At 39.6% G+C, this 23,164-nt stretch overlaps 2 protein-coding genes across 2 annotated transcripts; both read right to left on the bottom strand.

Annotated features, from left to right (window-relative positions):
- Nucleotides 1-12,489: 12,489 nt before the first annotated feature.
- On the bottom strand, nucleotides 12,490-15,267 carry LOC4346236 (probable carboxylesterase 8). Its single transcript, XM_015793431.3, has one exon. It carries the CDS (start codon nucleotides 13,779-13,781, stop codon nucleotides 12,714-12,716), a length of 1,068 nt encoding a protein of 355 aa, XP_015648917.1. The 5' UTR covers nucleotides 13,782-15,267; the 3' UTR covers nucleotides 12,490-12,713.
- Nucleotides 15,268-17,771: 2,504 nt separating this feature from the next.
- LOC4346237 (flavonoid 3'-monooxygenase CYP75B137) lies at nucleotides 17,772-19,874 on the bottom strand. Its single transcript, XM_015795227.1, has 2 exons — nucleotides 18,904-19,874; nucleotides 17,772-18,820 (listed from the first exon to the last, which is right to left on the bottom strand). Exons 1-2 carry the CDS (start codon nucleotides 19,813-19,815, stop codon nucleotides 18,179-18,181), a joined length of 1,554 nt encoding a protein of 517 aa, XP_015650713.1. The 5' UTR covers nucleotides 19,816-19,874; the 3' UTR covers nucleotides 17,772-18,178.
- Nucleotides 19,875-23,164: the final 3,290 nt, after the last annotated feature.

Genomic DNA, 23,164 nt, shown 5'->3' on the forward strand with positions numbered 1-23,164 from the left:
ACGCTAGCAGCACAAAGAAGGAATTAATATGACATGTCGCTGCCACGTGTCTGCCATGTAGGACAAAAACCGCTCCGAATTAAGTCAGGGGGGTAATTCGTCCAGTTTCAATAGTTCAAGGTTTAATATATGTCTGGTTTTGTGGTTCGTGTGGGGTTAATTCGTATTGTCGTAATAGTTCAGGGGTAATTCGCACTTTTCTTAATCATATTTAGGGCTTTGTTTTTGTGATGGAATCGTAGTATATACTAGTGTTTGTTTGAGTTTGCTAACACCACATTTGAGCTGACAGGCCAAAGCTTTGGTACACAGTGATAAAATTTCGTGTATTTATCATCACAACTTTTAAAATATGACGTGTACTGGGAGAACATTTTAAAAGTACGATGAAGGCAGGTTTTAAAAAGTTTTCGAGCAGGTCGCAGCAGGAGCAGCGATTCATCCGAGCGACGAGGCGCCGCGCGCAAGGGCACGGTCTTCCGTATACGTATTCCATCCCACATATCCCACCGTGCCGCCGCTCCGCACTTAATTTTAATTGTTTTCTCCCCGAGGCTTAACCAACTTTAATTGTTTTCGATCCATCAGGGCTTTCCTGCCTAGCTTTTCAGATATACGTATGTACTGTACTGTAGTACATGCACCTCTTCAGCTGAAATTCTGAATTGTACACACGTACGTACGTAGAGAGGTGTATAATACGGACGTACATGCACTACATTAACTCTGATGCACTTGGACTTCACACGTACGCCAACAGATCATATATCTAGCCAGCCGCGTTCTAGCGCCGCCACGTCTCTCTCTTTCTCATCACGTACTACTCCTACATACTTCCTCCGTTTCGAAATGTTTGACACCGTTGACCTTTTAATATATATTTGACTGTTCGTCTTATTTAAAAAATTTAAGTAATTATTAATTCTTTTTCTATCATTTGATTCATTGTTAAATATATTTTTTATGTAGGCATATAATTTTACATATTTCATAAAAGTTTTTTAATAAGACGAACGGTTAAATATGTGCTAAAAAGTCAACGGTGTCAAACGTTTCGAAACGGATGGAGTAATCCCTAAGGTTTTATGGACCAGTTTTCGTAGAAAGTCAAAATGGTTTTATAAAGTGGCTAGCTAACGCGCTTACCCCTATTGTTTCTATAGGGAAGTGACAGCCACATAATCGAAATCCTGAATATTATGCAAAGCTAGTCGATTTTTTTTGGCATATCTCCTTATCACACATAGTCGTTGCATACGGGTCGTCTATCTACTCCCTCCGTCCAAAAAAAAAAGATAAACCCTAATTTCCGTGCCCAACGTTTGATCATTCATCTTATTTGAAAAAATTATAAAAAAAATTAAAAAGATAAGTTACGCATAAAATATTAATCATGTTTTATCATCTAACAACAATGAAAATACGAATTATAAAAAAAATCATATAAGACGGACAGTCAAAGTTGGACACGGAAATATAGGGTTTGCCTTTTTTTTTTTTGGACGGAGGGAGTATCTCTGTTCTCTTTCAACATTAAATGGAAAATAATGGATGTGCTTGCTTCTCGAGCTTATAAATGACACGTTTTTACAAAAATAAGAACAAATTCTATGTAGTAATTTGTTATAGAACTATTCCACATAATTAATTTACTCCTCGCTTGCACACTCACATCATTTTCATATATCATCTAGATATTACCCGTGCTAATACTTTATTGGTTTGTGTACGTACGTAGCTAAATATTTGCTGACTGATGCTCTCTGTCAATGGAAGAAGGAAGCAGGAAGTCATCCAATCCGGTTTGTAGGCCGAGCAATATACTAGTACTAGTCCATGTTGGACCAGCCGTGGACAGTGGACTTGGCTTCAATTCTTGCAAAGAGAAATAAGAACTCACCATTTGCTATACTGTGACAAGTCACATAAGGTGTGATCAACAGTTTATTGGTTATAACTATGATAAACTTTAGCTAGCAAATAAAATTACGATGCGTGAACCAATGCACTAATAAAGTGTGACTTGATTCAGCATGATATTCAATCAAACACTAACGTAAATTTTTTTTGGCACGTTTAAGGCTTGGTGTGGCAAACTACTGTCACCAACCAAACAGACCCTCGAACTCTCAGTACTGGAGTACTAGTAGTAGTACACGCATGATGCAATGGTTCACAATGGATCGATCGATCGATCAAGCTGGAGATGATGTTGCCAACCAAGGAACCAATAATGCACCAACAGCATCGCCTACACCTTGCTGTAGATGATGTACAAAATTTTCCCGTGCTGTACTCGATCGCTCGCGGCCTGGCTACGAACGTGCGACGGTAATATTAAGCAAAGATAATAAACTCACACCGTCCCATAATATAAATGATTTTGAGTTTTTTTTTCACTGTTTGACCACTCGTCTTATTAAAAAAAATAGTTTTTTGACTTACTTTATTATTCAAAATACTTTAAGCACAACTTTTTATTTTTTTATATTTGCATAAATTTTTTTAATAATATGAGTGATCAAAGAATATAAGCAAAAATTTAAAATTCCTTATATTATAGGACGGAAGGAGTAAATATTAAGGTGCCCGGGGTCCACTATTCGGCCGTGACCACGTCCTCTCTCCGTTCCTAAACTGCATAGAAATTATAGGACTAGCTAGCTACCTCCTCCGTCCCATAGAAATCAGCATAGTATTGATATAACACATCTTAATATTATGAATTGGGACATACATCTATCTAAATTCGTTGTATTAGAATGTGTCACATCTAATTCTAGATTTGTTTTTTCTTGGGGCGGAGGGAGTAGTGATCACTCCCTCGTTTTGCTACTAGTTACGACAGATTTTAAAAAACTAGAACAGTAGATGATTATTTGGAATTATCGGGAAAAATAATCTAGCACGACATGCAATCTGGTTTCTGCTTTTGTTTTAACACAGTACAAATGTAGACGCTCATATAAACATATGCATACTCATTCATATAAATGTACGCACGCACAATATACTGCTATGAGTTCATGAGCAATTTCGAATACTGAACCGATACATCTCAAGATTTATGAGCCCTACATAGGTGTTTCGCTATTGACGAGCTAATTAATATCTTGAGATTTATAAAGTCTATGAGTTTTGAACCCGGTGAAAAGATTCCACCACACTAAGAACCTAACAAGTTTCTGGTTTTGACCCAACAACATACTAGTCCCTCCGTATTTTAATGTATGACGCCGTTGACTTTTCGACCAACGTTTGACTATTCGTTTTATTCAAATTTTTTGTGCAAACATGAAAATATTTATGTCATGCTTAAAGAACATTTTATGATGAATCAAATCACAATAAAATAAATAATAATTACATGAATTTTTTGAATAAGATGAATGATTAAACGTTGGATAAAAAATTAACGGCGTTATATATTAAGATATGGAGGTAGTAATAACTAAGTAAAAGAATAAAACAGACTTATAAGATTTAATTCATACTCTTTTTACTTAATTTGGGCTCTAGACAAACCGGCCCCGTGCATGCATGTGTTGGTTGTTTTACCCCTGCAACTATCAACTATGACAAGGTGCGTGCATGCGTCCTAGCTACCGTCTACCGAACGTTTCAACGACGACGTCGACGACCACTCGATATATGGGTGCTAAAGGGGTTTTCCTAGCTATGGCTACTAAGCTACTCCTACCAACTTTTTCACCATGAAAACTCAAGAGCAGGGAAGTGAACAGTGTCCTCCTCCCTGCCGTGCCCAGAGGGTATACTACACGTTGTGTAATATATATTCCACGTGTTAATTCCACTAAGATTTCCATCAAATATACTATGGAGCATAGTACACTAATATATATTTGTGTAGTACGCACTGTACGTGGTAGGGCTCGATCTCCCTGAACAAAATTACTTCGTTAAATGTCGTGCACAAATATAATCGGCACATGCTACACATGTATGCACATCGTTTGGTGTGGAGATGCTAGATGTATATAAAGCAGGCTAACATTAATTTGAAAAGATTTTCTATAAAATGGATAGTTGCCTAGGCATTTCACAGCTTATATATGTTTACATTTATAGTTATAAATTAATTCTTTTTTAGATGAAAATTTAACAAGAGCTTCAACCTCTTAGAAATTTTCCTTTGAGTCCATCTCTCTTATCCGATTCTTGCATTTTTCCTGCGGTCCAATCAAACTATCATTTTTATGTTTTTTTTTATTTTACAATTACATTCATGTCAGAATATCGTGTTTTTCCTATTTCTCCGTTTTTCCATTTCTACGATCCGAAGGGGCCTTGACTCCTTGAGAATCGTACATATAGAGCTGTTCCATATACTTCCATGTCTTGTAGTAAAACAGTAATATGGATTTATGGTGTTGTACGTTGGACGACAGAACGTTTATTACTTTTCCCTACAGTACACATTATTCCATCCTTTGCAATTTACTCCTACATCAAGTACGTGGTCGATCTGAGAGACCCGGTTGCCTATAGTCGGTCAGAAATCTGGTCCCAGCTGCTGCTGGTGGCTGGGCACTGTTTGAATTAATCAGTGAGAGCTATAGCTGATGCTGATCGATGCTGGAAATCTGCAATCATTCAGTATAGCTAAGGAGGGCCCATACCCATTACGTGAAAATGACAAAGCGTTTGTTGTATATCGATCTCGACACAGTAGTTCATGTGTCATGTGCATATAATTAACAGGACGTACGTACGTACGGCCCGATCGTACGTGGGACATACTGCTGCTAGCTACATGTACAGCCAGCGGCATACAGTGAAAACAACAAGCCAAAAATTGAAATGCATTTGCATAGTAGTACTCGGCAGTACGTTTGCCGGGTAAATTAGTTAACTCTCATCAACTAGTATTGCATTGGTTAATGAGGATGCATGCATGTAGAGCATTTTGCATGCATGATCTCCTATTCACACAAGATGCTTGCACGGGTTATAATAACGCAACGCACTACACCAGTAGTTATGACTTAATGACAGAGAAAAGGATGAATTAACATGCATAGTTATGCAACACACAGAGAGCATATGCAGGAGTACTGATCGAGAGGAATATAGGAGTCTCTTCAGTCTTTACTTACACTGTGAGCAACTAATACTCCATCCGTCCCATATTAATATAGCAACCTAAAATCGGATGACACAACGTATCCTATTTCTATAAATCTATACAGAGAGCATATTCAGATTCGTAAATCCTATATTACTATATCCTAGGACGGGGGAGTAATACAGTAACCACACAAGCATGCATGCATATCTCATCATGCATGTGTCCATATAAGCCAAAAGCCAGCTGCAAGATTGCAGAGATATCAATCGATCCGGACAAGAAACCTGAGTCAGATCCCTGAAAGAAGATGGTCTCTGTTTACATCGACAATACATGCATACTACTGCACTAGACAGTACTCCATGAGCACTACCATGCAGCTAGCAATATACATATACTGTACTAAGGTGAGCAATACAGTAACGACACATGCGTATATTATAGCTGCTGCTGGTTCCTTGGATCCGTGTGGCTATATATACACCTACCTAGCTATATACACGTACGTACAGTACACGGGGAATATCGAGATGCTGTATGGAATAATTATTGGCTTGCATATTGCTTCTTTTTTTTTAAACGACCCATTGGCTTATACTCCTAGTACGCAAGTATATTGCAATATATATGTTGTGCAGGAAAATTACTACAAGTAGTCCCTAATTAACTGTCAAAATGCCATCATCGAATAATAAGTCAATCGGTCGATCGGTAGAGATTGCTGATCCTATGATATGCACTAGAGCTACATAGACTACAGTGAGACTCTGTATTTGGGCATGCATCTTGTTAATTTTACTCTTGAGAGGTCAGCTAAGAGAGCTTCGTGTTTTATTAGCTGAGCGAGCATATACATGCAGGCTGGCGAGCTAGTAGCCGCGGCCAGATCGAGAGCTAGCTGCGTTCTTCTTCAATTAATTGCTTGCGCAAAACATGCACACCCGCCCGTTCTGATGAGCGCATGTGGCGCGGTTTAATGCAATTTTAATTATCCATCTCTCGTCGTTTATCGATCCATCTGCGCATTGCATATCAATATCAAACCAGTGCCGTCCCCTCTGATAAATCCTAGTACTGGTAATAACTACTTCATCTGAATTGATAATATTTGTCGTTTTAGATAAAGATATTATCTCAAAACACAATTGTAACCATTATTTTTTATTATAATATAAAAAGAATATCAACAAATACAAGGTTTCATTGAAGTATTTTTAAGACTAATCTATATATAGCTAGGATCTTCATATTTCTAAGATAAATATTTTAGAAATTATTTATAGTTAAAAATTCAAAGTTTCACATCACTCATGTCCAAAACGATAATAAGTATTATCAACCTGGAGGAAGTATGTGTTTTATTTTTAAAACTAAACTTTGGCCAATGTTTTCTCATAAAATTGCAAACACGTATTTTATTAGTATATCTCTAATAGTCATAAAACCAATATTGTGTGAAAGTACTTGGAAGTACTTCGCCTGTTTCAAATTATGTTATTCTAGCAAATCACACATAAACTAATTAGAAGTGCCAGATTATATTGTTACCTTTAACAAGTACTCCACCCATCTAAAAAATCTAGTAATAGATTAGACACAACCTATTTCAACGAATATGGAGACGGGGTCTATTCATATTTATAGTACTAGGTCGTATCGTCACATCCGATAGTAAGTTGATATATTTTTGCGATGGATAGTCTAGTGAGAATCATAACTGTATTAATAATTGACTACATTAATGAAGTTAGAGAGGGAATGTCACCTCTAAAAGTGATTTGGAACATGTGAACGACAAGCTTTTGATAAAAAGAATAAAGTTTAAAACGACATGTAACATAAATCTAAGGGAGTATAAGCCTAACAATGTCCCTTCATTCGTTTTTATATAGCGTTGATTAGTTCAAAAATGAATTAACCAACATCATATAAAAAAATACAGAGGGAGTAAAATTTATAGCTAGGCTAATTAAATGTATCTATACATTAATCTATTTATCAAGATATATATGACTTATAAAGTGCACGGAGAAGTATGTATGTACAACAATCAAGTGAGAAAATAATTACTCATGTTAACTCCAAATAAACCTCAAATAGTTGGTAAGTACTAACCATACAAAAACAACCGCGGATTCGTATCATGCATGGGGCCATCAACAAATCGAGAACAAATCAAAAAGTCCTTGTCTCCGTAAAATTTACTACTACGACTGCCACTATAGCAGTGGCTGTTAAGATGCATGAGACTGTAGCAGTGCAAGATGGCAGCCGGCTCCATTGTAGCTGTATAGTGCAAGTCCTACATGGTCGATGAATGCATGATCAACTACAGGCAGGCATTGACAAAATGGCCGCGACGCATGCAGCAGTAGTACTCCCTCCGTTCCCAAAATGATCATCATATAGTTTTTTTAGATTATTCCTAAATAATCATCATATTTATATTTATTCATTAAGTCTATTCGTTATTTGTGCATTTGAGTAAATAGACATTGATGCATGCATTCATGCATACAAGTATTTATAACCCACATGCAATATCTTGATTTGTTATTGGCTAGGAAATAGTGGGTATGGTGCATGCATCGAATTTGTTGCTAGAGTAAATATAGTATGAGAGAGTTATTAGTTTTTCTTGATCTTGATGTACTACCTATGAAATATGTAGATCAATTTGGAATGGAGAGAGTATTAATCTTGATCCGATCCGTTAGCATTGACAAACGTGGGAGAGATCCGCTGTGTTCGGATTCCATGGATGGGAGCTAATCCCTCGTGCACGGAAAACGGAGCGATTCATTAGCACGTGATTAATTAAGTATTAGCTATTTTTTTAAAAAAAATGGATTAATTTAATTTTTTAAAGCAACTTTCATATAGAAACTTTTTGCAAAAAAACACACCATTTAGTAGTTTGAAAAATATGCGCGTGGTAAACGAGGGAGAGGGGATGGGAACATGGGGTTACAAACACAGCCTACCCACTAGCTACTCGATCGTGTGTATAAAACAAAGCAAATTAACTCGACCGCAGTAATAAGGCTCTCGTCTTTGTTTTAGATACGGGATAAAAATATTTATATGTGTATTCTTAATGGTTCAAAAGTTTTAAAACTTAAATTCTGTTCGTGACCGATAAGACAATAAGTAGATAATGAAAACTAATTCCTCATACACACAGAAAAAACGAAGTTCAAACTGAATGTAACATATTTTAGTGCTACGAATCTAGTTAAATATATGTCTAAGTTCATAGTAACAGGATATGTTATAATCGGTTTTAGGTTAGTTTTTTATGGGTCTAAAGGAAGTAAATTTTAAACAAGAGAGGGAGCATTTGATTGATTTTAGAGAGAGAGGAGGGAATAAACTCGTACTAGTAGAGTAATTTTCCTTTGGAAAAAAAGGATGGGAAGAAAGAGATGGAAGTCCGTGGCGTGGGCCAATAATGGGGCAGCCAATCCAAGGGCATGCAATGCAACGCATGGTATCGGAGTCGGAGTAGGCCACCTCGAGCCGTGCGCGCTGTACGACGCGGTTGACTCATCCTCCCACCTCCTCCTCCTCGAGAATCCCCACCCCATCGATTCCCCATACAATACACATCCACACCACGCTGGCCATAGCTGCCACTACTTCAATTTCCCCATTGCATTTGCATTGCCCACCGGGTAAAAACACCATTAGAGCAAGGGGATGTTTACTCGGGTATTATATGAGATATAGTATTGGATGTTCGGGCACTAATTAAAAAACTAATTACAGAATATATTAAGCCTAATTAATCTATCATTAGCAAATGTTTACTGTAGCACCACATTGTTAAATCATGAAGCAATTAGTTTTAAAAGATTCGTCTCGTAAATTAGTCGCAATATGTGTAATTAGTTATTTTTTTAGCATATATTTAATATTTTATGCAAGTTTCAAACGTTCAATGTGACAAGGTGAAAAATTTTGGGTGGGATCTACACTGGGCCCAAGTTTAATTATATAGCCAACTACAAACTTCAAATCATCTACAGTCAATTTAATAACCAATTCATATAATAATTATTTAAAAACATATACTACTGTAAAAATAATATCTAGTTACACTTATCATACACATATTATGTTCTATAGTTTATGTTATAGCTGGTTATAAAACTATAGCCTGCTATTCTTATCTCTTCTCGTTTATCTTTTGAATATGTACTGCTATTGTACCTGCTCCGAGTCACAAGGAGAGGTGAGCTGAGGTGAGCTGCGGCGACGTCCAATCGCGGCGGCAGCGGCGGAGAGCGAGCGGCAGGGGGGGTGGGATTTGTTTGTCTTTTCCAAATGCGGCGGAGACTGGACAGACGGCGCAAATCCCCACGCCTAACGAACACCCACACCGGCCCACACCCACGGTAAAAATAAAAAAAAAAAGAAGCAAAAGCTAGGCAGACGACGAGACAGTGATTGTGTGATGAATATCTCCTGCTTCGTTTCCTTCGGATAGCGTGCCTCGCCTTGCAGCTGCAGCTGAGTACCGGGTGATTGAAAATGACCACAATCTTTTTTTTTTTACAGTGCCTTCCCTCCATCTGAGATCATCATCTCCTGTCCTGTGTGCACTACTAAACCTGTAGTAGTATTTTTTTTACAGTGCCTTCTAAACCTGCTTAGGGGGGTAGTAATTTAATTACTAGCACGGGCTCAACTATGGGATTGCTTTATTACGCTGCTTTAGATGAAGTAAACCGGGGCGTCCACTGATAGGCGCCTGTGGGCCAACGTTCCTCGATCGATCTTCTGCTGGCTTAACATGACATGAGTGCTTCATCAGCTGAACCCACCAGACCAGTCACCTGTTTCGTAGCGGAAACCATCACCTGCTGACATAGGAAAATGCTAAAAGGACGTTCTCTCTCGTTTGGACGGGATGATACTTCTAAGATATCATCTAATATCTACACAATTTTCATTCTAAAATATAAGTATTTTTAGCTATTAATCTGGACAACTCCAAAAGTTATTATATTATAAGACGGATGCAGTAATATATAGGTATCGGTTGATACCCCGTTCAGATGAGATGATACCTCTATACCTAGGTATTAGGTAGTATCATTTTATTTGAACGGAATATTATCCTGTAGCATTGCCCGTTAACATATCCTACTATCTATATCGATCAATCCTTGTTGCATTCGCTGGCTTGAATTCTTCATTCTTCAAAGGAGGCTTGCATATGCATCACCGTACGTGATCGGGACGGACGACACTTGCGGCAAAAGTTCCAATGTGGTCGTGGGCTCGGAATAGGCCGGCCTGCTACTCTCTACATAGAATCTGGCCCAATAGATACTCTAGGCCGAACATGACCAATTAATCCAGCCCATTTTGTCTGGGAAATAAAGTCTAGTCCCTCAAAGCGCAGATACTTGTGGGCCAAGATTCAGCAATATTTGAGCGGTAAATCTAATTGGAGAGGCCTCACCAATTAGTCTTAACCAGAGACATCCACGTGCTAGTACTTTAGAAGTTTTTGTTGCTATTAATCTATTGAGCAAGTAGGGGAAATATCCCTATCATCTATGCTTCAAATAAAATTTTCTCTTAAATTACTCATCCAATTTACAATCCGATTATACCGTTGTGTTTGTAATAATTAAATCTTTACAACAAGATCTCACATGATTATATTTTAATGAAAAACCACAAATTACTTTATGATATGTCTAAATTACTTTTATATTTCACTAAATTACTTCTCAGACATATAAAAGTAAATTCAGTAAAGCCTAAAAGTAATTTACATATATATTATAGAAGTAACTTATAACAAAAGAAAGAAAGAAAGTAACTTTAATTAATGCCTTATTTCATTGAACAAATTATCATATATATATATATATATATATATATATATATATATATATATATATATATATATATATATATAAGTTACTTTTATATTTGATTAAAATACTTCCTATACATTCATAATGCTCTGAGGTGATTACTTTTATTATTATTTCAGTTAATTCCATAATTTGTGCTGGTTAATTTAATTTCTAGATAGAGTCTTGTTTTTATCTCTACAACGGATTTACTTCAAATGACATGCTAAAGTTACCTTCGTTTTGTTCTAAGTTACTTCTATAATATATGTAAATTACTTTTAAGTTTTACTGAATTTACTTTTATATATCTAAGAAGTAACTTAGTAAAATCTAAAAGTAATTTAGACATATCATAAAAGTAATTTGTGATTTTTCATCAAAATATAATCATGTAAGATCTTGTTGTAAAGATTTAATTGTTACGAACACAATGGTGTAATCGGATCGTAGATCGGATGAGTAGTTTAAGAGAAAATTGTATTTGAAGTATATGTGGATGATGCCTCTTATAGATGGAGTGGTAGCTGGTTTATACAAACCAGATACCACTATCTGTGTAATTACGTCCATATTTGAGGGAGTGACGTCTCGGTTCGTTTGACTCCATTCATAAACCACGCCGGTGCGCATGCTATGCTGAAGTAATCTCGTGTTGGGCCAACGTTGACAAGGAAGAAATTTTATCACAAACAGCAGCTGCTACCTCTGCAAATCTCTATGAAATCAGCGTTGACGCTGACGTTTTTGTGACAAATGGACGACTTCGATCGTAATTGGGCACTGTGTACAGCGATTCAGAACGAATCAACGAGGATTGACTTATCGCCTTCCGTTACATCATTCCTCAAGCAATGCTTCCCATTATTATTATTATTATTATTATTATTATTATTATTATTATTATTATTATTATTATTATTATTATTATTATTATTATTATTATTATTATTATTATTATTATTATTATTATTATTATTATTATTATTATTATTATTATTATTACACTTCTCTCCGGTTCCTTAATTCCTGACGTTTTTGATAAGATTAAGGTCAGATTTGTGTAGCTTTGGCAATCAATAACTTCAAAAGTATTTAGTTTAAAAGAACTAAAACGGAGTTGCTAGAAATATAATGCAATATGCTACAGTCGATTTTTTTTCAGCCACTTACACAGTAGTTACACCTCATTTACACCCCACTTACATATGTAATTAGTATGTAATTTTCGAATTTACATATGTAATTTTAGTACTTACATATGTAATTTTGAGACTTACATTGTAAATACACTAAAATTACATATGTAATTTAGGGACTTACAATGTAAATACATGCCGACTATTTTTTGATGAAAAATATGGCGCCATAAATATAGCTACACCCAACTAAAATAACATACATATATATTATCTTTCAAAGTTTTATAATAAAAGTAAACATGTATCTTTTATGGTATATATTATAAAGAAAAATAAGATCAAATATATATTTTGAAGAACGTATCATTGTCTCAAACAATAAAACTATGGAACCGGAGGGAGTACATCATTTGCATTATGCAAATCAACAAGCAATTAATCAAGCACCGAGTTCACAAAAAAAAAAAAATCAAGCACCGCCACGGCAGCTAGCTAGCTGCACGTACCAACTGACTCATCCACCATCATCAGTGCAATCAATGCAGTGCCGGATTATTATTGTCCATACGGTGATAGTGACACACAGACTTTTGCATGCGTACGTCATCATCAACTGTGGACGACGTCGCCGGCGCCGGACACGAACGCGCACACCGCCGCGAAGAGCTCGTCGGCCGTCTCCTTCACGAACAGCTCCGCCGCGTGGGACCCGGCGAAGTCCGTCTTCGCGACGACCTCCACGCCGTGCCCCCGCAGCCACGCGACCAGCTCCCTCTGCCTGTCGATCAGCGGGTCGCCGTCGCTCCCGGTGACCAGGCACCGAGGCAGCCCGGTCAACGCCGCCGCCGCCGCCGCCATCGACTTCGCCGGGTTGCTGAACTCGTGGTCCTGGTCGGCGCCCGCCGGCAGCGCGAGGCTCCAGAGCTTGTCGTTCGCCTCCAGCGGCAGCACCGCGTCGTCGCCGGACTTCTCCTCCGACGGCGTCCGCGCCACGCCGCCGAGGTACGGCTGGTGCAGCACCAGCCCGCGCACGGCGGCGGGGCCCAGGTCGAGGCCCCTGCAGGCCCGGACGCCGGCGTTGAGCGCCATGTTCCCGCCGGAGCTGCTCCCCATGACGAAGCACCGCGACAGGTCGCCGTGCGCCGCGATCCAGGGGTCCCCCGCGGCGGCGTCACGGAGCCAGAGCACGGCGGAGGCGGCGTCGTCGTAGGCGGCGGGGAGGCGGTGCTCGGGCGCAAGGCGGTAGTCGAGGGAGACGACGATGGCCGGCACGGCGGCGGCCATGGCCTCGCAGGAGGCGTGGTAGAAGACGCTGCCGGTGGAGAAGAGGACGAAGCCGCCGCCGTGGAAGTAGAGGATGACGGGGAGCTTGGACGTCGGCGGCGGCGGCGGCGAGGCGGGGTTGGGGAGGTAGAGGCGGAGCGACGTGGCGAGGGAGGCGTCGAGCGGCACGTCGCGGGAGAGGACCGGGCCGGTGGCGGAGGGCGGCGCGTCGGGGACGAAGGGGCGCGTGATGGTGCCGTCCGGGTGGACGACGATCTGCATGAAGAGGTTGTTCGACTTGTCCGTCGACGGCGCCGCGGCGGCGGTGACGTCACCCATGGTGTCGGGGGCTTGCTCGCTCTGTTTCTTCTTGGATTTGGGAAGATAATTAGTGCTTACCAGCCTCGTGAGCATATATAGTGTGTAATCTTTGGTTGAAGTCTTTAGTTTGTGTTTTTTTCATATCATGTCAGTGTGGGGGTGAGTTTGTTTACATATGTATTTTATAATAATTGAGTGTAGCTTATTTGAGCAAATACCTAAACGTTATTGCATTATTTATAATAACATCATTAATTATTACACTCTATTTAAAGATGATATCAGATATTTTAAAATAAATAGAGATGATTTTAAATGCTCGAACAGTAAGGTTATGGACAATGGCATGATGTGCACGTGTAGTTTTTTTTTTTATGGTGATGGATCATGGAAGCAAGAAACAGAGTTGAGCTAACGAGTAGGCGTCGTTTTTTAAGTTGTGATAATAAGTATACTTGTACTGTCACGGTTATCAAAAGGGAATTGAAGTCTTGGCAAGTTGGCAACTAAGGGCCTGTTTAGTTGGTAAAGAGAGAAGCCAAACAAAAGGCCTGTTTAGTACTTTAGTTGGTGAAATAAAATTTTTGGGTGTCACGTCGGACGTTTGACCAGATATCAGAAAGGGTTTTGGAAGACGAATGAAAAAAACTAATTTCATAACTCGCTTGGAAATCACGAGACGAATCTTTTGAGCCTAATTAAGCCGTCATTAGCACATGTGGATTACTATAGCACTTATGGCTAATCATGGACTAATTAGGCTCAAAGGATTCGTCTCGCGATTTACATGCAAAATGTGCAATTAGTTTTTCTTTTTATCTATATTTAATGCTCCATACATTTGTTCAAAGATTCGATGTGATGCTTTTACGAAAAGTTTTTTTGTGGAACTAAACAGGCCCAAAATAGAAGCGTGCATAAGGGTAATAAGAAAATTTAGTAATAAATAACATTTTTATAACAGTTAAAGTATTTCTTGTCTCAACTATTGTAAGTAGATAGTCATTAATTTAAGAGTCCCACTACGATGCTCTATATTGGTAGTAGAAAACAATAAGAACCATTGAGCTAATTTGAGCAAATGGATCAGATATATTTTACTACACCCTAATTAAAGGTAGTAGAAACGTGGAGACGTATTATTGTAAAAAAAAATATATTGAGGGGGGTATAATTGTCATTTAAACAATGATTGAATCCCCTCCTAAGCTTTTTAGATGGAACATGAGCGATGTCAGCACAAAGAATGACTATAGATCGATCTAGTCGGAAAAAAAACATAAACAAAGTTACGCTTAATCACTATATTAGTAAATTACTAATTTAACTTTGATAACGAACGGTTCAAATCATTTCTACTGGTAGTATAATATTATTAATATAGAGCAGCGGAGCATCGTTCTTAATTTAAATTACATATATTTTGTTATAAAAACATATTTGTTTAAGAGGATATATCACACACTATCTTTGAACATGTCGACAAAGGTTGCATACTTCCAACCACCCACTTTGGCGATCGAACAACTAATGCAGACTGTTTGTCGAACTTTCTTCCTTGTTCGATCTGCAGAGGAAGCTCAAAAAGGCTACCTGTGGCGCAAGAATATCGCAATTGTGGCTGTCGTCGAGTGACGCATGCACCATTGCTGCTGCTGCATTTAAACAGGATAAATAAATTGAATAAACCTGCAGCTGATCGAGCTCATCTCCGGCCTTCGTTGAGAATTTGTCTCCTTAAGAACTGTGGCTGATTGAGCTCCTCCAAATTCGTTTGTATTAGGAGGGTCACGTCCCTTTCTAAGTTAAGTTATTTTTAGGACGAAGTAAGCAGCAAGTAGCAGTGGCAGTTGTGCTCCCTTCTCTTAAGCTCTTTTTGCTTCCTGCAAGGAATGATTGTGGCTTAATGCATAAATATGACGGATAAAAATTAAAGTTGGATAGCAAGTCAAAAAGATCTGTAAAAGCAGGGGAATGCACACCTTGTTGACTCAAAGCAGACAACAGATAGTCCAAAAGATGACTTGAGCATTCTGACAGAGTGCTTAAGGTGCTTCCTAAAACTTTCTTAATTAGCATCGGCTTCTTACTTAATTAATGTCTTTGGCCATTCAAAACACAAGCACATGGCCACTTCGCCATCGATAATATGATAGTGGTGGGGGGTCAGCATCATCATATCGCCATCGATAATGGCATGAAACATTTATCCCACACGGTTGCCCGGTAAAGAGGCCAGCACAAATAACGCATAGAAAAGTAGGATAACGACTTAACGAGTCATAAAAAATAGAGAAAGAAATGAGAAAAAGCAGGGAAAGAAGCTTTGCATTGCACACCATATTGTCTCAAACTCAAAGGACACAGCATACATATATGAATATAGGGGCATAGGACACAGCATATCGGCACTTATAATCTCTTCTCTACTATTATAAAAATTAAAGATGTTTTTGTCAGTATTTTGGTATGTCATTCGTATTTGAGTCGGTTTTTAAGTTCGTTTGCTTTTGAAAATACAGATCTGTGTATGAGTCGGATTTTCAGTTCGTTTGCTTTTGGAAATACAAAAGATGTCATATAAGAATTTTCTTTAAAAAACTTGCACGCTAACTTGAGATGAAAGTCGGACTCCTAATTACAGCTCATTATTTTCTAAAAAGAAATTCGAGAGAATTCCCATGGTGAATTTCATCCTAGCTAAACCGTATAAGAATAATAAGATTAAAATAGCATTCACTCGTTGCAAAGCACATACATTTTTTCTAGTAATAATATTGCAACCAAGGATTACTTGCGGATCAGCCCACAAACCATTTATAGGCCATTAAATGGGTCATAGCCCATCTACGGGTGTACGGGCTGGCCCACTTATATCCTTATTGCAACCTGGTCCAAAATATTTATTACTGTGTGTACTAATCGTTTGTACTAGAAAATAAAGGATCAAAATTGCGTGAGAAGAGTGAAAGTCATCATCATATAATACGTAGGATAACCAAGGATCAAAGTCGCAGGGCTTATGTGAACTTTTATCCGAATTTTTATTTTCGGCCCAGCATATGTTGGGCTGTTTCTTTTTTTGCTCGTGTCTATTTCTCTTTCGGGCTTAGTAGGCCTTCTTTTAGAATAGGCCGAATTCAGGCAGATGGGCCTCACTGCCCATGCACATGTTTTTTTCTCAAAAAAAAAGTTTTTTTTTCAATTTATATAACACAGAGTTTGTATGTTATTTGTATATGTACAACTTTTGTACGTATTTTTTCTTTCTCAAAATGTTTTTTCAATTTGTAGATACAAAACTTTTACACATATATGTATAAAATTCCGATGTATTTTTTTTTCATATGTATGTGCAAAGCTTATATATATGAATTATATATATAACGTTATATGTATAAATTTTCTGTGCATAACAATTTTGGGCCAGTCCAATAATTAAGCGTAAGAAAAAAAAGAACATGAGAGATGGGAGGAAACAGGGACGACCGAGAGAAGTGGGTCTCTGAGGCGACATGTGCCGCTCCCGCGCGCGTGACCCACTGTGTATTAGCGCTGCCTAAATAAAAGAAAAGAAAAGAAACTGAGGAACTCTAACTGAGGAATCAATTCATCCTAAAATAAGTTAACTAAAATAAGTTAACTTTGTACAATATATAACACATCATAATACTAAAAATTTAGATTGGATTAACTTATTTTAAGACGGAGGGAGTACGTTGTTTTTTTTTCCATTCCACACAAATGGACCAAACGGTTTATAAGTGATTATATTTCAGCTCCCATACAACCTATAGTGTGCTAACGTAACCTTGAATTTTAGCTCAGTGGCTTGTCGTTTTCTCGTTTTCTGATAAGTAATATCAGGATTACGTTCTGTATGAACTCTTTTTTTTTTTAAGTAAAGCTGGGCGAAAGCCTTTTCTCCAAAATATCAGGATTACGTCTCAGCTCACCACAAAGCCCACAAATCATCGGATTCATATTTCCGTCTCTTTCAGAGCAGGATTTCAGTTATCCAGGTGTGTTCTCCAAACATCCAAAGATCTAGACAGACCAGGTTACAAAGAACAGTGCCAACAATGGTGTAAATTTCTATCTCCATCCTTTATTTATCGGCAATACACACAATATTTGTAGTATATATCATTATCTTTTCATACATATTTAGCTGAAAATATATTAAGTATACATTCCTAGATGAAAGCATAGATGGACATTCTCCAGCTAACACACCAGCTCGGAAAAATTGTTTCGTGCCGATGAACAGAGCCGAACATAACTGAACTCTCACTAACATTTGACTTGAGTGTATTTGATTGATGGAGTGACATCAGCATCTAGCAGTGTTTTAAATAGCAGACTAAGATATTTTGTGGTAGATTATCTCAAACGGTAAATAACAGCTAAAATGCATATGAGAGTAAATAGCTAGATCATTTTCGAATAGCTAGCTACAATTATAGCCCGAGATTTAAAACCTTTGGTATCTAGGCGGAGTAGAGCTGAGGGTTGGAGAGCCTCGGCGTGGGCACGGCGACCAGCGGCGTGGCCTTCTTCATCACGATGCCGAACCGCTCGGCGAGGTCCAGCCGCTCGCCGGCCGGCAGCTCCCAGTCGAACGCCTGCACCAGCATCGCCAGCGAGTAGGCCACCATCCGCTCCGCCATGGCGACGCCGGCGCAGATCCTCCTCCCGGACCCGAACGGCATGTACTCCTGCTCGCTCCCGGTGAAGTCCAGCCTCCGCCCTCCGCCGCCGTCCGCCGGCAAGAACCTCTCCGGGATGAAGTGTTCCGGGTCCTTCCACACCGCCGGGTCCCTCTGGATCGCCCACACGTTGACGAACACCCGGGCGCCCGCCGGGACGCGGTGGCCGCCCACCGTGGCGTCCTCGCCGGGGCAGTGCGGCACCATCAGCGGCAGCGCCGGGTGCAGCCGGAGCGTCTCCTTGACCACCAGATTCAGGTAGTGCAGCTTCGGGAGGTGGCTCTCCTCCACCACGCCGTCGCGCCCCACCACCGCGTCGAGCTCCTCCCGCACCTTGCGCAGCGTCCCCCTGTTCTGGAGCATCTCCGCCATGCCCCATTCCACGGTGTTCGACGTCGTCTCCGTCCCCCCGATCACCATGTCCTGCAGCCAAATCACACAGCCATGAATGGTGGTGTCGTCGTCTCCGACGCCGGCAGTGCAGTGACTGAGCAGTGAGCACTTACCATGAGCAGGGCCTTGACGTTGGTCATGGTGAAGGCGGTCTTCCCGTCGCCGCCTTCCTTCTCCAGCTTGAGCATGTACTCGAGGAAGTCCGACGCCGTCTCGCCGGCGGCGGCGGCATGGTCGGACTCGGTCCTCTTCTGGATGATCCTGGCGAAGATGTCGTCGAAGCGGTCCTTGAGCAGGTCGGACTTGTTGCGGATGCCCTGGATGTCGAGCGGCGCCAGCGCCGGGAAGAAGTCGGACACGTTGGGCGCGCCGAGCAACTCGGTGATGTCGGCGACGAGCTCCCGGAACTCCTTCCCCACCGTCGTCCGCTCGCTCTCGCTGCCGACGTTGCCGCCCCACAGCGCGCCGGTCACCACGTTCATCACGGTGAGGAACATCTGCGCGCCGACGTTGACGGGCTCGCCGGACCGCGCGCGCAGGTGGTGGAGCGTGGCCATGAACTCCCGGCGGCGGAGGCCGTGGAGGCTGTCGAGGCCGGCGGGGCCGATCATCTCGTGGACGCAGATGCGGCGGAGGAGGCGCCACGTGGGGCCGACCGGGTTCCACACGATGTTCTGCCCGCCGCCGTAGGAGATGGAGCACGCGGCGTCGGGCGTGTCGCGGTTGGAGAAGACGAGGTCGTGGTCGCGCAGCACCTCCCGCGCCAGCGCCGGCGAGGTGACGACGACGCCGAGCTTGGAGCCGAGGCGGATAGAGAAGATGGGGCCGTACCTGGCGGCGAGGCCGGCGAAGTAGGTGTGCAGCTCCGGGTCGAGGGACAGCAAGCTGCCGACGAGCGGCAGCCCCGTCGGACCCGGCGGCAGGCCGGCGCCGCGGCCGCGCCGGACCGCGACGGCGAGGTACAGCAGCGCCGCCGCGAACAGGGCGGCGTAGAGCAGCATCGCTGGGGTGGATGTCACCTCCATGACTGCCAAGCAATCGAGATATTAATGCACTCTTAGGTGGAAAATGGAGCTAATCCATCAACCTATTTAGGGTGTATTCGGCACCCTCTTTTCTCAACCCCTCTCTCTCAATTTTTCACGCGCACACTTTTTAAACTGCTAAATGATACGTTTTTTGCAAAAATATAAAAAATTTCTTTAAAAATCAAATTAATCTATTTTTGAAAAAAAATAGATATAATTAATCACGCGCTAAATGGATCGCTCCGTTTTCCATAATTACAACTCCCTTCGTATTTTAATGGATGACGCCGTTGACTTTTTAACTAACGTTTGACCTTTCGTCTTATTCAAAAAATTTATATAATTATCATTTATTTTATTGTGACTTTATTTATCATCAAATATTTTTTAAGCATGATATAAGTATTTTTATATTTACATAAAAAATTGAATAAAATGAATGGTTAAACATTAGTTAAAAAGTCAACGGCGTCATATATTCAAATACGGAGGAAGTATTCCGGATGGGAACCAGGATACCCGAACACAGCCTTATAGTATAAATAGATTAATATGGTTTTCAAGCAATTTTTCTATAATTGTATTTTCAAAACACAATCGTTTAACTGTTTGAGAATTGGCTTATTCGAAAAACGAATGGATAGAAGTTAGGAAAGGGAAGAAAATAACATGCCCTAAGCTAAGCTAGCTGCAAATCCACATATATAAATCCTCTTGATCAAATGCAATCCCAACCAAACACGGCAAGACGACGAGGATTTCATGGATTGCTCCGCCGGAAGGATCAGTGCGAGTGGACGGAAGCGCGCGGTGGATGGCACGATGGAGATGCCGAGTTTGTTTCGTTCTCGATCGACTTCTCGCGCCAAAAACAAGGAGGGACGTAGGAGGAAGAGAAATGGACAGGGGGCACTGGCCAGTGACATCTACTCTCTCCGTTTTATAATATAAGTCATTTTAACATTTTTCATATTCATGTTAATGTTAATAAATCTAGACATATCTATCTATCTGGATTTATTAACATTAATATAAATATAGAAAATACTAGAATGTGTAACGGAGGAAGTACTACCAATCTAGAAGAATCTTGTTATGTTTTCTCACAGCCTCATCTGGATATTTTTGTTCAAGGAAATTATACCATGATTGCTGACGAATAAACGAAAATGGGGGTAAATTATTGTGGGTTGCCCTGTCATGTCAGGTACTCAGGTGTAGTGTAGCTCGTGCATGCCCTCGTGCGAATAAACAAGTCATGGAATCAGGCACTTAAACCAAGAGTAATCCATCCGTCTCAATATAAATACAACATCCGTTATATTTTAAATACAACCATGAGTTTTCGTGTTTAACTTTGATCGTCCCTTTTATTTAAATTTCTTTTATGATTAGTATTTGTATTGTTATTAGAGCAAGTATAATAGTAGGGTATAAGCTGGCTAAATGCTGAGTCGGAGGAGAAAAGAGAGGAGAAACGAGCTGTAAATTTACAGCCGGCTTGGATACAAGAACCAAGAAACTCTGTGAGAGAGACAAGTGGATTCTGTATTAATTGTAAAGAGCTAACTATTAGAGAAGTTTAATAGTATAGCCCACTACAAGCTCTAATTCATCTATAACCGATCTAATAGCCAATTCATACAATAGTTGCTTACTATACTATTAATATGTGGTCCAACTTGTCATACACACATTGTGTCTTGGAGTCCGTGCTGCAGCTGGCTACAAATCTATAGCCCGCTGCTCTTCTCTCTCATCTTTTATCTCGTTAAAATATATTTATAGTTGGCTAATAGTCTGCTATTGTACCTGCTTCTATGGGTAGACTGAGAAAAGACTACAAAGAACCTTATATCCAATAGGTTGTCTGTATTATTAGCCTTGCTCTTAAATAATAAAACATGAACAATACTTTAGGCATGACTTGTTTTTTAAATTTTTTTTTAAAAAAATATTTTAAATAAGACGGACGATTAAAATTGAACACGAAAACTCGTGACTGCACTCAAAATCGGACGAAACGAGTGTAGAATATACTCATCTGAAATCATCTGAAGATTGCATATCCTTGACCATTCAATCTCAGGGAGGGGAGGTCAGGTCACATGGGCTGTCTTGGCTGGGATCGTTACTTGTGTTTGGAAGCAAATCACCCTCCCACACTAAAAACGGAGTGACCTATTAACACATGATTAATTAAGTATTAGCTAATTTTTTTAAAAAAAATAAATTTATTTATTTATTTTAAGAAACTTTTGTATATAATTCTTTTTAAAAAATCACATCATTTAGCCATTTGAAAAGCGTGCGCGTAGAAAAAGAGGGGAGTGAGTTTGCTACGGGTAGTACCTAGTTTCAATGATTCGGCTATGGCCATATATCTCTATCTTGTTGACACGAATCGATAACAAAAGTACTAAATTTTCATATATATTCCAATTAAATTGTTGTTAAAATATTGACATACTAAAATTTTGATAACAAAAGTACAACAAATTTCATATCTATTCATATAAAAATGTTATTAAATTTTCACTAATTTGTAGAAAATATACCGTTTAACAGTTTGAAAAATGTGCTAAAAAAACGAGATAGAATCCACATGTTAATAAAAAAGCGGAGGTAATGCAGACTTTAGCACTTGATGGTGGTCGAGTCATTAACATTTTAGACAGTGTTTTATTCACTGTTTCCAACTTCACCCACTCATTTTTCACACGTACGTTACCAAACTATTAAACATAACTTAAAAAAATCATATTAATATATTTATTTAAAAAACAAGTAATATCAATTAATTATGTACTAATAAGTAGTTCCGTTTTACATTTGCGAGAATGAGTTCCCAAGTCAGTTTGCCGAACTCAGCCTAGTGCTGTTAATCTCAGTCTCTTTGCCCGTGTTCCGGGGGGGAGGGGAGGAGGGACACACACATCCACGGGCCTGTCTGGTGCCCATGAGTAAAAGGAAAATACTTTAGCTTACCTAAATTGGTGACAAGGCACCACTGATATTAAAATTATTAGCTATTACTTCTTTTGGGATATGTCCAAATTTATAATATTATGATATGTCAAATTTCTCAAAATCCCTTATATTTTAGGACGGACGGAGTAACAAGTTTAATGGTAGAATAAATATTAGCTATTAGCTCATATTAAACCTAATATGTAGTATAATATATAAGTTTATCTCTATATTTTTCTTATATCTTTTTTCATCCATACATTTATCTTAGAGTACATGACTATATGAGCCAACATTCTTTTTTTCTATAAGTTCTCTTACCTTCATGTAAATTTATAGTTACTCGAGTTTGAGTAGTTTATAGGCACTTGCTCCA

The sequence above is a fragment of the Oryza sativa genome, chromosome 8, assembly GCF_034140825.1.
Source record: "Oryza sativa Japonica Group chromosome 8, ASM3414082v1".
Taxonomy (NCBI): domain Eukaryota; kingdom Viridiplantae; phylum Streptophyta; class Magnoliopsida; order Poales; family Poaceae; genus Oryza; species Oryza sativa.

Bases quoted from the DNA above. Each gene is read 5' to 3' on its own strand.
- LOC4346236 (XM_015793431.3), bottom strand. From the start codon at position 13,781: ATGCTCACGAGGCTGGTAAGCACTAATTATCTTCCCAAATCCAAGAAG.
- LOC4346237 (XM_015795227.1), bottom strand. From the start codon at position 19,815: ATGGAGGTGACATCCACCCCAGCGATGCTGCTCTACGCCGCCCTGTTC. The intron at 18,821-18,903 runs GTAAGTGCTCAC...ATTTGGCTGCAG, and splicing joins ACGTCAAGGCCCTGCTCATG to GACATGGTGATCGGGGGGAC.